Below are 14,906 nucleotides of genomic sequence, written 5' to 3'. Positions count from 1 at the left end.
CCTCTACGCCATTGGCCACAACGTGCTTCAAAGTCAAGGCCTGAAGCTCAGCCCTGGTGGTTTCCTTAATGACTAAGCCACAAACAGGACCTGGCCTGCGTGGCCATCCCCAGCCCCCTACAACCTCCCCCCCTTTCACTCTGGTGGGAAACACTCCTAAGGACAGTCTGGGTAATGACCATGAATCAGACTGAGACTGTCTGTCCCCTCTCAGACTCCAAAGGTCCCAGCAGACAGCAGCTGTGAGGGGAGCTCCCCTCTCCCCACTGTTTACACAGCTCTCAAGCTCAAGAGACCAGGGCATTTCCCCTTCTCTTTCCATAACAAGATGGGAGGAAATCGGCTTTATGTCAGCGATTCCTGTGGAGGTGCTCCTGTGACCACAGGCTGCGATTTTATCGGCTCTACACACAAGATTGCTTTGTTTTGATTTAACTTTCAAAATTACTTTGCTCCTTTTGTGTGAGAATAACTCAAGGGGAAGATTCGTCTTGCTGAAGACAAATATTAATCGGCTGAAGGAGGCTTATTCAAAATAGAACTGCAACTCATTGAAACAAAGAAAGCGTGTACCACGAGTGACTAAGCCGTCGATCCAAGGTGGGAAGACTTGTACCGACCTATGTCACTGTAGGCTTCTGCGAAACCAGACAGTGGGGCTGACTGGGTGTTGATAGTCAACATACCAAGAGTGGGTCACCCAGGGGATAGGGCCTCGGCTGCTTACATTTGACAAGCTTCAAATTCTAGTCCTGGCAACATCTGGGTAGCCACAGACCGGCTAACCATTTTGAGGATGACAGGTGGACGATGGTGGCTGCGGTCAAGGTGAATGAGAAGACACGTACAAAGGACACGTACAATCATGCTAGGCGGCACCAACATGGGAAGGCAGGAAGTTCTGGCAAAGGGAAGACCCAGTCCCTGATGGTGGTGGTGGTAGAGGCCTGGAGGCAAGGAGGTGCCGCTCTCTCGGGCCCTGGTGTGACACAGCATGGCACGCGCCTCTAACAAGTGAACAATTGCTTTTGGACAACTTTCAAGAGAGGAAGCCATTAGTACTGATTCAGAGCACAGTGCCAGTGCAGAAATCCCTTGACAGCTGGCACGGCACGGCGCGGCAGGGCTGGAGCTGCTCCTCTGGCCCAGCGCATGTGGTCCACACCACAGAAAACAGCTGGAGGATGGGCGGCAGCAGGGAGACTGCTGGAGGTGTGCTTCAAGCTGAGCCCATGTGCATGCATGTGCCACAGCTGGAGGTTAGAAAGCTGAAGGAGAAATGGAGTCAGGAAGCCAGACCTTAATGGTCCAAGTGAGAGGCAGCTCCTTGTACCACACATGAAGGATTAGGCAAATCTCCCCCCAACTTTCTCCCTCCCCCCTCCCCACACACAAGAGAGCTCCTGGGGAGAGGTCAGAGGAAGCAGAGGCTCCTGGGTGCTCTCTCTAGCCAGGACAACATGGCCAAGGTGGAAAGTCAGGCCTGAGGATGACTATTATCTGCAGTGGGGGTGAGAGCCATCAGCCAATTGTCATCATCCAGGGGAGCCACCTACGTACTGCAAGCTCTCTCCCCAACCCCTACCCCTACCCCTACCCCCGCACAACTTATGCAGAAGTCAAAAGACGGCGGAAAAGGGGTAAAAGCACCAGATCTTTTCTTCCTGGGCCTGCAGCTCTTGGCAGAGGCACCTTTTGGCCAGTGTCCAGCGGGTCTGCATCAGTAACTCACATTCAGGTACTCCCAGAAGCATCTGTGCACTGGGGTACAGTTCAGTACCACACCCATGCCTTCTGGTACAAAACAGACCGCCACTCCTGATTAAAAACTCTGAAGCAGAAACAAAGTACACTAAGCTTTGCCTCCTTCCTGGCAACCCCTCCATGGAAGCCGCAGTGGCCCCCAAATTCTCAGCCGTGGTTGGCTATGGTGACAGGACCCTCAGCATGGTGGCTAAGATGAACTCACTGGCTGGGGCAGGGCAAGGTGTGTCTATAATGACTGAGCGGGCATCGCGAACAGGTCAGAGAGGGGTATGTGAAGACACCATTGCTGCTAAGGTTGATGTTGGACTTGTGGTCCCCCCTTCTGTTGCCCATAGCACCCCAACTTCTGCTGCCCACAGCACCCAACCTATGGTCCTGCTACTGAAGCTCTGGCAGGCTTGTAATCCTGTTGGATTCATTCTCCATCCTTTGCTTAAGTGAAAACACTTCTCTCATATGGAAGTTTAGTTAACTGTTTCCGGCTAAACCATAAAGATACGTGGGAGATCTACTCCACTGACTACACTGCTATTTAAAAGGCATCCGAGGCAGACTGGCCCCTGAAAGGACATCCTGGTGCCCTTTGGACTGTGCATCTAGGCTTGGGGACAGAGGAATCACCCACTGCCCCTGCTAAATGAAACAACTAACCACACGTCTTTAGCCTTTAAAACACCACCACGGGGGCCAGTGTGGCTCTCCCCAGGCCGCAGCTGGCTGGAGGTGGCAGGGCCAGGGTGGGTCCTCAGGATCCCACACCTTCCTAGAATCACTTAGGATCACATACCCAAGCTCCCAGCATGGAAGGCAATGAACGACGTGGAGGCTGGCATGCCGCAGACAGAGAAGGCTGTGGAGTTAACACAGCTCCTGCTCCAAGAAGGGCCTTTTATTGCTCCAGGTCACCTCCCTTTTGGCTCAAAGATGGTTTCAGTCTGGCCATGTGGAGCGGGAAGAGAGACCCTCAGAGTGATCCAAATGACTCAGCTCAGACTTCTGCTACCGTAGGGTACAAATGCCAGTCTCCAACGCAGAGCCCACCCTTAACACCGTGCCAACAGCTGACCTGAGCGGGGCTTAGAGGGACAACCATATCACAAGCAAAGCTAGAGGTTGAGAGAGATGTAAAGTCACATCACTAAGGAGATACTGTGAGGCCTAAGGATGAGATCCGTGGCAACCTAAGCACACTTCGATTCGTGTTTCCTGTCAGTCCGGGCAACATGGGTAAAAATGGTGGTATTGGACTGGAAAGACGGCTCAGCGGTTATGAGCACTTATTGCTCTTCTTGTGTACCTGAGTGCTCTGCACTGTCATCAGGTGGCTCATAGCTGCCTGTTAAGTCCAGTTTCAAGGGCTCCAATGTGCACGTGCACGCACGCACACGCACACACACACACACACACACACACACACTGCACATAAACTCATGCACATATACACACACATAAAAGTTAAACAAATGAACCTTTTTTTAAAAAGACAGTATCCTATCCCACGTTCTTAGGAACGAAAGCATCCCAGAATAGAGACATCTAGTGAGAGGAAGAGTCTCACTAGTGAAAATGGTATTTCACATTGCAAGTCCACACTGAAGGCTCCAGCTGTCTTAAACTCCAGCAGGTTTATATGTAGGTAGTAACTCACACTGGACTGTAAGACCAGGAAGGTCCCTGTAGGGAGTCTCAGCTGCAGGTTCTGGTGCTGAAGAATGCGATGCAATGTCTGCCTGGATAGCAAGCACATCTGCCCCGCCCCCCATCTCCACCACTTAGAGTGAGCCAGCCAGGAGGCTGTCCCACCTTTATCACATCCTAATCCAGCCATGAAAAGATTGTTAAATACAGCAGCCACGGAAGTCTTTGCCCCTCTCCACCTTCAGACAGAGAATCTGTCAAGATCTCCACACTGTTCAAAGCCCACTGCTGCCTTGAGGCCAGATGACTGCTGCCCAGAGGCCACACTCACCTTCCATTTCCCACCAAGGGAACACGTGCATCTAAACAGCTCGGGTCTGACAGCTCAGTGATCACAACGGCTGGAGAAAGGACACCAGAGGTATCTGGTATGATGCAATGTCTTGGAAAACCAGAGGAACAAATGTGCTGCCCCACCCCCACCCCCCTCAGCACGGCCAGCATCTACCATGGCCACACTGGCTTGAAAATCATACAGGCTGTACACATTCTTACAGACCGAACTTGTAGCTTAGCTCCTCCGAGGCATCATATAGTGGTAAGTGTTAAAAAGGGAAGGTCTTTTACAGGGACTCAGAAACCACTGCACGGTTTCACTCAGCGGGGCTACCTCTCCGGCCATTCTAGCAGTGTTACACACACTTCTACTTAATGGGGACCCTGCCAGGCAGGCCTCAGAACCAGAACTCAGTCCTGCTCTACGGCCGGCCGGCCAGCCAGCCAGCCAGGCTTCAAGATCGGCAGTATGTCTCCTGTGAGAGATGCAAGGGACAAAATACTCAAGTCAGAGCAGGAACATGCTGTTCTGAAACGCTCAGTGGGATGCAACACACTTTAACCACAACGAAAGCCTCCTGCTTTGGTTCAGCGAGGTGAAGTCTAGCAGGGGGGATGATGCAACAGCCTTATTATTTTTATGTGTCTGCAGAAGGGGCCAAACCTTCCTTTCTTTGCATCTTCATTTCCTCCTCCAGAGATTAAAAAAAAAAAAAAAGTTACCCCACGAACCTGCCTGAAGTTCCTCCTCCAGGCACCTGCACCTCCTCTTGGTTGCACGCTCAGGGCTCAGCATCCCACAACTGCTGGGTAGCACCTGCCAGGCCGACAGAACCCTCACACGTGGTGTAGATGAACACAAGCATGTCAGCCCAACACCCAGCCAGCCACTGGGACACACCCCGGTGCTTCGGTCTCCTCTCAAATTTGCGTACACCCAGACAGATACAGCCTGTGCCTGTAGGGTCGAACGCACTTGCTTCAGAGGCGCGTCCAAAGTGTCTAAAGGCAGCCAGGTGGACAGAGTTCCTGGCAACACTCAACATGACAGAGAACGGAGTGCTAATGGCACCCAGAGTTTAACATCTGACACTAGGGTGGAGCTGTGCCCCTCGATAGGATGCATTTGCTTACGAGCCAAGCTGTCCCCGGTCATCACAGAGAGCTCTTATTCCAAAAAGGGGCCCAACATTATGGAGCGAATCTAACACAACTCCTTTTTTGGCCTCAAGGGAGAAACTGAAGCACTCACTACACCCTAGCCATCGCACAGAAATGGTGGGGCCCAGGTCAGGTGTGAACAAAACCTAAAACGAAAATGCCAAACCGCTTCCTCCAACTCCAAGGGAAACACACGTAACGCTGTTAACAGACAGCAAGCAGGTACTAGCTCACCTCACCTCCTTAGTGACTGCTGTGGCTTCAAGAGAGACCCCCTCATCTGTAAGTCCCTGCAACTAACATGTAAAGCGACCCGTCCTTCTGTGAGTCAGGTCTAGGGTGGGTTTTACATTGATATTCATGTCTTTAATGGCGCCTTTCACAACAGTCTAAGAAAGCAACTTACTAAAACTCCAGCTTTCAATTAATGAGGGCCTCTGAAGAACACGGCCTGAGGCTATGCATCTCTAGTTGGCTTCATCCAAGCGAGCTATAATTTAGGCCTCTCCCTTGGTGATTTACAGCAACCACCTTCATTTCTAAAAGCACTAACTCAGGTAGCCCAGTGGGCTCCCCTTTCTTTGGAAGGAGAGACACACAGACTTCAAGTTTAAAATACACAAGATGTGCCGCCTGTGTAGACCAACAACAGCGCGTCTCAAGTGAAACTTGCTTCATCAGAACTGGTCTGTGGGGCACCTTTTCAGCTCCACTTCATCTGATGCAGGGCTCATGTTGTCTACACACACTTCAATCAGCTCAAGCCTGCACATGTCCTGGACTGGGGAGGAAGTAGTCGTATAAACCAAAGATGCACTGTTTCTTGTAGCCAGACAACAGAAGGGTTTCCACTCAATCTTTGTCCCATCTGCAGGGTCAACGAGACTGTCCACTGCAAGGACACCCTCTAGAACAACTCTCTGAAGGGCTGTAGGCCCTTCACAGCAACCCCAGCCCATGGCCAAAATGCCCACAAGTGGACATCTTATTTTCAGAATTAGTGCTCAAGGGCGCAGAGGACCATAGGCTTGCCCTTGATGTCACCCCCCCACCCCCACCCCAGAAGACGAGCTGGCCCAACAGCTAAGACATGCAGGCAGCACTCTGATGCTGGCTACTGGAGGGGGCTGAGAGGTGGCTGGTCTCACATTGACGCATCCCCACATGAAGATGAAGAGGCTTCCAACACAGGCTGCAAGAGACAAATGACCCTGCGCCACTTGGCTAGACGGAACCTAGCTTTCTCCATGACCTCCAGGCAATCGGTTTCTCCAAGCTTCTCTCTGGGCACACTGACCTCCCTGAACTGTCCAGCAATCCCCCCAAATCCTCTGCCATCTTCCCGAGTCTTCCAGATGGGTACCACGGTGCATCGTGGGCACCGAGATTCAGAATGGTTAGCACACCACCTGGGTATAACAAACAGGTAACGTCTTTCAAGAAGTCTGGCACCACCCCAGTGTGGTTTTGTCTCCTGCGTCCACACCATCCTGAGTCTACATTAACAGCACCAGAGGGCCACCACACACCTCCCAGTGACCAAGGACAACTTGTCTCTGCAGCATTCCTACAGAAACATAAAACCTAACTCAACCCATGGAAGCACCTGGTAAAAGAAATGCAGGGGGTCTATAAACTCATCCTGCTTGGATCCTTCACAAGTGTCTGCCACCTCTCCAAAGACAGAGGAACTTCCAGGGCCAAAGCATACCTTAGTTCAATGCATGGGTCTAAGCCGGGGTTTGGTCAATGCCCCCCCAGCCCCCCCGCCCCATTTCCAGCTAAAAGGGAACATTTCAGGACAGATAAGCAGTTTAGATCTGCAGTCATGACAGCATGGGGACACTGTTCATTTGCTGATTATGACTGTTACAAGTGGTAACATGTAAGATGTACATATGAGAGGATGTTCTTACTCTCAGGAAGTGCACACTGCAGTAGTTATAAGGGGCGGGGTCTTGTGAGAGTCCCCATGCACTCTGGCCTGTCAAGCAGGGTTGTCCTTGCTCAGATTAGGTAAATGTAGTGGGACTTGAAGAGTACGGCTTCCTTGTCCTATATAGATGACACAATTGTACAGCAAATGCCCTGTTCCTATGGTTTGTACCCCTACCCCATAATGTTCCCTGACCATCTTATACATGGAAACTCATAACGATAATAATTAAAGCAAAAGAGACCATGAAACTGGGTGAGCAGGAAGGTGGGGAGGGTAAGGAGGAATTGGGGGGAGGGGATTGATATGATCAAAACATTGTATGGAAGTTTCAAAGAACACAAACTTTTAAAGAATAAGCTAAGGGGATCACAGAGAAAACAACGCCACCATCACCACCACCACCACACACACACACACACACACACACACACACACACACACACACTACACTTATACCAGGGGGCACCAAGGTGGCATGTTAACAAAGTTCTCTGTATGTTTCTTGAAATTTTTCAAAATAAAAAGTTGTCACAAATTCCCACACTATAGAGCATCCATGTTCCTACTGACGGCCCTGCCATGCCACCCTGGGGTTCAGCGGTCAGAGTGGTACTTGTGACCTCCTCATCTCTGGTGGCATGGTTCACAGCTGCACCTCACACTTCCCCACTGTGCCTAAATGGACTCAACACAACAACTACAAAACAGCGTCTCTTATTTCCCTAACCGGTCACTTGGGAAGAAGATATCCTGCCAGGCATTGTAAGGTTAGTGGCAATAAAAGCTAAAAAAACACTTGAGAGAAGATAACTGCGCTGGTATAGACATTAAATCTTTTAGAGGATTCGGCGATTTCTCTCAAGTAGCCGCGGGATGGGCAGCGGGTCAGCGATGGCCATCTGGAGCCATTCTCCCTCTTCCTGCCTGGCTTCCTGTCCCCAGTGTTCAACAATGGACCATTAGTGTGATGACAGACAATGGGCTGCTCTTCTGACAAGTAGGACCGGTGGCTGTGGCTTTAGGGGGTCACTGTGTCACTGTTCTGTGTTTCAGAGTCTGGCATTTTGAACTGGCTGCTGACACCTACCATGTGGAGAGCATCTGCTTTCATTTGAGAGGAATCAGGGTCTAGCCTAGGTTCCCTCTCTTGGCTCAGCCTATGAAGAAAGCTGAAGTCCTTTAGTATCTTGACCGCATTTCAGCACTGGCTGTAGATATGCTAAGGGTTTGCAAGATGGCTCAGCTGGTAAAAGCTCTCTGACGTAGTCTGAGTTAGGCCCCTGCAACCCACGTAAGAGTGCTGGAAGTGGTGCTATGTGCATCTGTAATCCCAGGACTGGCGAGATGGGAATGGAAAAGGAATGAGAATTGCCCGTAAGTTTGCAGGCCTGCTAGTTTGAAACAGAGAACTAACTCTCAAAAGTTGTTCTCTGATCTCTAAACACACACAGTGGCCTGTAAGGTGTACACACACACACACACCCACACACACACACACACACACACACACACACACACACACACACACACACACGCACGCACCGGGGGAGGGGGGAAGAGAAAAAAATAAGGTATAATAATATCTTGCAAAATAGTACATAGTCCAATGATGTTTATTTACATTTATTGTATTAAAAGGGTGGGAAACAACAATGCCATATCTTGTTTAACAAAATCAAACCAGATGCATCCATCACAAAGTGCACACTTAAACATGAAACTATAAACCAACATTGGGAGGAGAGCAGGAGGCAGACCACATATAGCCAAAGTCTCACCCTCCAGAGGCAAGCTGGGTCAGCGAAGACTCTAGGGTGGTCCATATCTCACCTGCACAGAACTTGAACCATTCATGACCCGGATGCCCTCCCTGAGGGGCCAGCCATAGACTGTGTGGCTGTCCCTCATTTCAACCACACCATCACGAACCACTCACAGTCCCCAGGAAGCTATATCAACCAGGCCCATAGGGGAAGGCCTCCTAGTCCCCTGTCCATATCTTATGGTTTAAAATCAGACAGGTACAAAATATCCATCAACAGGCCTGGTTCTGCAGACAAAGGCTTCCCTCCAGCCCGAGTGGGGTGCTGTGCCAGCTCAGCTCAGTGTACAAGTCCCAGCAGTACACAGACCTGCCCACAGCTGCGTCCCTCCCGAGGCATCCCCACCCACCAGGTCCAGCCCCAAGGGCATCTACAGTGTCTAAGACAGACGCAGCATCACAGCCAGCCTGTACCTACACTCACACGTCTCTAAGCTCATCAGAAATGGCATGTCCTCTAGGACTCTGGACCCAACTCCAGCCCAAGACTCGAATGTAGTCCCCACTTTCTTGAACAGTCTCGTGTCCCCTACGCCTGGCCTGAACAGAAGGCCCAGGCTCCCTAACATACCATGGCCTCATACAGTCAACAAGAAGCCCGGTCACCAACAGAAACAGTAAAATCTGAAGCAGAGGGATTAGTGGATGTAACTTTAGCGCTGAATTACGAAATCAACCAACCTTCTGAAAAGAGTGCCATTTTGGACCTAGGCTAAGGAGGAATTTATATTCTGTGAGGTGATCCACGTCAGGGGAAGGATGCCAGACTTGTGAAAGCTAAACACAGTATCGTGAAAAATTCCTCAGTCCATTCATCAGTGTGACAGTTCCCATTTAAGGACAGACGTGTGACCGTGGCATACACATCCCCCAACACACTCCATGGAAGAAGAGCAGGAAGGGGAACTGAAATTATTCTCAAGTTCCAGGACTATGTAAAGAAAGAAACATCTCCGGGCCCTAGGCCTGCACCACTCCAGAGAGCAGAGAGGTTGCGTTTGAAAAAGTGAGAAGGACCCAAAGTTACCTCCAGACACTTTGTTAGCTAGTCATCTCACTCATAGCGGTCACGTACCTCAGAGTCAAAACCTATACCCCCAAAAGTGGGTTCCACGGGAAACAGAACATCAAATTGTCAAATGTTTTTAATGCCACTAGGAGGCCATCAAAACTGTTCTTAAACATACTGCTTATGAAGGGGTTGAGCTAAGCATATTATTATTATTATTATTATTATTATTATTATTATTATTATTATTATTATTATTATTATTATTAAGAACATACCTAAGAAATCTATAGGACAGCCAGTTATCTTTATTTAATTTTCACTGGGTTCACATAAAAAGCTATTGATTACTGGTCTCCTAACACAATTAATAACCAAATGGGAAAATTTGGCAGCAGGGCTGAGGACAGGAGCCCCTTGCTGGGAGTCCTGGCTGAGTGACTGCAGAATTTGAATTTAATAGCTCTGCCTACATGGAGAAGCGCCTCAAATTAACTGAAAACTCTGTGCTCCTCGTGGATGTGGGACTATTTCAATGTGTATCAATAATGTTTTAAAAGCATCTTAAGCTCTTAAGCGGTGAGAAGTCAGGGCAGGAGCTCAGGAAGAGGGGCAGGAGCAGGAGACAAGAACACGGCCTGCTCAGCTGGCTTTCTTATAGTCCCGCATGAATGTGGGTCTATTTCAATGTGTATCAGTAATGTTTTAAAAGCGTCTTAAGGACTAATATGCTGACACACATCCCACACCTCCTGCAGCTTCACACTGTATCTTAATTAAAGCCAAGCCTTTAGATGCAGCAGGAGCGAAAGTTAGGAAAGAAACAACAGAAAGTCCAGGAGTAGCCCTGCAGTTCGGCAGTCTCCTTTCCTATGGGGGCGGGGGTGGGGCGGGGGTGGGCGGGAAGAGGTCCTTACCCTCCTTGTGTAAGACTCGTTGAAGTCATCTCCGATCCGCCGCAGCTCCTGTGCAATCCATATCTCCGGGCGCATACCTTCAGGTTCCTCCTGAGACTGCCTTATGGAAGCTGTGTAGGGGGTGGGAAACAAAGGAAGCGGAAATCACTTCAGGGCCCACAGCACCAAGAACGTCACACAAGAGTTCCCAGGAACAAACCCATCTCACACATTCTTGTCCTCCGGAAGCTCCCTGGCCTCAGGGACTCTCGATCCTGTGTTAAGAACTGTGGAGGCAGTTATCACCTTAAATGTCAGCATCCTGGTTAGCAATGCCTTGTTGCTGTGAGAGAGCACTAACTGGAAGGGTTTATACAGCTCACAGGGTTGATCACAGTCCCTCAGCAGTGAGAAGTCAGGGCAGGAGCTCAGGAAGAGGGGCAGGAGCAGGAACCAAGAATGCGGCCTGCTCAGCTGGCTTTCTTTTACAACCCAGGACCACTGGCCCCAGGGTGGCCCTGCCTGCAGCGGGCTGGGCCTTTCCACAGCTAACATTTAGTAAGAAAATACTCCACAGATTTACCTACAGGCAGCCCTGATGGAGGTAATTCCTCAATTAGTATCCCCTCTTGCCAGGAGACTCTTGCTTGTGTCAAGTTGATGAGCAAAGTACAAAAGAACCAGCAGTCAGTGTGTAAGTGTTATCAGAAGTGGAGACTCAGACTTGTAAGAATTACAGAACATGCTGGTCCAGCCATACATACGACTACTAAACAGTGCAAGGAAGATCACCAATGAAATCCGATAGGGCCAGGTGCCATGGCTTGGTGGGCAAAGACACTTGCTGCCAAGCCGGATAGCCTTGAGTATGATTCTCAGAATCTACATGGTGAAAACAGAGAAATGACTCCTACAAACTGTTTTCTGCCTTACACACACACACACACACACACACACACACACACACACACACACACACACTTTTATGTCCATGTATGTCTGTGTGAGGGTGCCAGATCCCCTAGAACTGGAGTTACAGACAGTTGTGAGATACCATGTGGGTGCTGGGAATTGAACTCAGGACCTCTGGAAGAGCAGCCAGTGCTCTTAACCTGAGTCATTTCACCAGCCCGCGCACGCACATGTGCGCGCACGCACACACACACACACCTAAATGAAATAATAATCTTAAAAAAGAAATCAGTGACAGAGGACCTTCCCAGCATGCATAAGGTCCTAAGGTCCATCCCTAAAACAAATGCACAAAACATCGGCGAGTATAACATTTTCGTTTCTCAGTAAAACACCCACTTTGGTCTTAGAACAGGGTACAAATTCCTAGGGAAAAATTCAAAGCTGATGAAATGTCTGGGAAGAAAGGGAAAGGTGCCTGGAAGGTGGGTCTACAGAAGCGGGCTCAGTGGCATCAACAGCGCATCCAAATGGGAGTCTACCTGCATACTCTGAATATTATTAACTCAGTCAACAAAGATGGACTCAAGTCTGCAACATGTGAGAGGAGGAAATGTTTTGAGTCTGGGAGTAAAGGTGCGTTTGAGAAGAAGAGAAAAGACTGGATCATGGCAGGTTATGGGAGGCAGAGAGAGACTGGCGGCCTCAGGCTGAGACCAGCCTGATCTGTGATCACACATACACGCCTGTGAGTTCCAGGTCCGTCTGAGTTATATAGTGAGATCCCGTCTCCAAACAAAACAAAAACAAACAAACAACAATCCGCAACAAAAACCCTGCAATGTGAGGAAGTTAGCATCGGACACCCCAGAGCACCCATTGCTCAGTCAGTGACATGCCCGGGGGTGGGGGTGGGGCACCAAGACCCCTGCACCTCCATCTACCTCCCTCATTTTGAAAGTAACCACAAAGAACTCACAACTAAATTTCCTACTCACTAAAGTAGTAAAAACCTACGATCCCTAAATTTCACAAACATTAAGTCTATCCTTCTCGTTTTGTAGAAGATCCATAAACCACAGACTTGTAACTACAAAAGTATACTCGATCGAACACTAACGCTTCAAGACTTAGCCAATTCTTTTTATTTTTCATAAACTCTTGCCACGTCTTCTCTGGCCAAGGGTTACTAATGGTTTACCTGAGTGAAGGACGGGCTCGGCATGCAGTCTCAGAACTTCAGAACCTGAACCTGAGGCAGAAGGGTAATGCTGGGCTGCATGGAGAGGTTTTATCTTTCTTTAGAGGCGAACAGAGAGAGACAGAGACAGACCAAGGCCTTAAAAGAGAAGCGTCTAACCCATCAGGCCTCAGTGAGGGGGGATCTGGCCCATCAAGCTACCTATGAGAGGGGATGTTACTACAGGAAGTACTAGTGGAGACAGGAAGTCTTATGGAGGAGTTAAATTTTTAGGCTCAGTCAGACTAGGAAGCCATATCCAGTCACACACACACACACACACACACACACACACACCACATCACACACACACACACCACACTGGTCATACTTTTTTTTAGCATATTATTTCTAATATTAATGTTACTATTAATTGTATTAAAACTAATGCTGAAATAATTGGCAATTTTTAAAAAAAAATCAAAAGCAGACACCACACCAGTTGATAACACCGGCTCCATGCCTCTTCCTGGGTTCTTGGGTTCTTAAGGATTTGGTGACATGGGTGCCACATCAAGATGTCAGCATGTGGCCCAGGCCTCTCTAAGTGCTCGGATGACAAGTATGTGCCCTCCGGGGCATGCCTCGTGTTTTTACACTATGGGGCATCATTCTCTCTGACTGAGATGGCTCCTTCTGTTGAGTGTTCTCACAAGGGGACACACCTATTTTCTACACAGCTGAGTAGTCCGGTGAGGTGCCATGCCACCGTGGCGGATCCCACCACCCACCTTTCCCAGCCATAGTCCCACTGTTTCTCTCCATACACGATGAAGAGATATCCAGCTTCAACTGTGGTGGGAAACAAAAAAAACCCAATTACTGAAAGACAGTGGGTGAGAAATAGGTCACACGCATTCTCTCTGAGACGGGGTCCCATGTAGCACAGTCTGGCCTCCAACTTGCTATGCCTGATACTGAACTCCTGATCTTTTGGCTCCACTTCCCAAGTGCTGGGATTACAGGTGTGTGTCACTGTTTTGTCTGGACTCTGATACTTACAACATGGTTCACACTTTTCTCTTGGCCTATTAAAAACAAAAACAAAAACAAAACAAAAAAAAACTTTCATAGAAAATTGCTTTAGCTCGCTGCAACCCATTCTGAGCTGTAAGGAAGTTTGTCTTCTTTGTGCTACCCACTTTTTTTTTTTCCTGGCAAGGGGTATTTGGGGCTGGTTCTACTCCTTTTTATTGGCTGGACCCCTCATGCATCTCATGTCTGGAGCTCCATTATTCTTATGCGCAGGGAGAATTGTGCTCGAATAAACATTACCATCTTCACCCATTGCAACACAAAATGACTCCTCTGATTAATGCCTCCCGCTGTAGGAGAGGCCTTCTGCGTTCTAGCTAACCCTTCGGTCGCACGGATGCATCAGATGGTGGTCTGGCTCACGCGCGGCTGGGAACGCCAAACACCACTGAAGGAGCTAGCCTGGGTCACAGGCCGACTTATCAAAACTAGCACTTAGCAAGAACATCGCCACCGCCAGCGGCTAAGGATCTCTGGCAGCCAAACTCAACTTGCTTAGAGATAAATGCGCTGTTGTTCAGGGAGATAAGCAGACGGCCGGCTTCTCCCATAAAGAACAGTTCAAGTAGGTGCTCAGATATAAACAGATCCCCACAGCTCGGCAAGGGAGGCTCAGGGTGGGAGGGATGGAGGCCCTACAGACCAGATCCTGAAACGACATGGAACAAAGGACCAGACACAGTGACTAAGCCTGGGGCCCTGATCTGTTCTGGTGGTGTCAGGAGGGTGCATTAACCCAAGATACTGGTTAAGACCAGGCTTAGCCTACACTGTCATTGGCTGGCAATAGCTCCGGGTTAGCAAGCAGGCTATCAGCTGTACTTTGGTGTAGTTTTAAGAAGCTGTTACGAAACAGTATTTTCCCATACAAGCACCACTTGCAGAGGAGGCCGGTGTGTCTTAGATACTCTACCACCAGGGTTCCCAGTGTAGCCCTGGCTTAGCTGGGACTAACTGTCGAAGCCAGGCTGGCCTCAAACTCAGCTCCACCTGCCCCTACACTTCCTGGGTGCTGGGATTAAAGATGCGTGCCATCATACGTGGCTGGTGTTCTGTTTTTCAAAGGGCAAGAATGTTTTCTTCTTTTCTCTGTGATGCTAAAGACCCCACCATCCACCAGGATGGTGGACACATGTTCTAGCACTGAGCCA

At 49.3% G+C, this 14,906-nt stretch overlaps 1 protein-coding gene across 3 annotated transcripts in view; it reads right to left on the bottom strand.

Moving 5' to 3' along the window:
• Positions 1–14,906, bottom strand: part of Bcl2l11 (BCL2 like 11) — a 37,440-nt gene that overhangs the window by 2,035 nt on the left and 20,499 nt on the right. For all 3 annotated transcript variants that reach the window (XM_051144592.1, XM_051144591.1, XM_051144590.1), the window contains one exon: positions 10,590–10,699. In XM_051144592.1, coding sequence (XP_051000549.1) covers positions 10,590–10,699 — 110 coding nt within the window. The remainder of the gene's footprint in view (positions 1–10,589; positions 10,700–14,906) is intronic.

This window comes from Acomys russatus, chromosome 4 (assembly GCF_903995435.1).
Source record: "Acomys russatus chromosome 4, mAcoRus1.1, whole genome shotgun sequence".
Classification (NCBI taxonomy): domain Eukaryota; kingdom Metazoa; phylum Chordata; class Mammalia; order Rodentia; family Muridae; genus Acomys; species Acomys russatus.
Note: the sequence above shows the minus strand (reverse complement) of the source record. Positions and strands in the feature narration are given on the sequence as shown.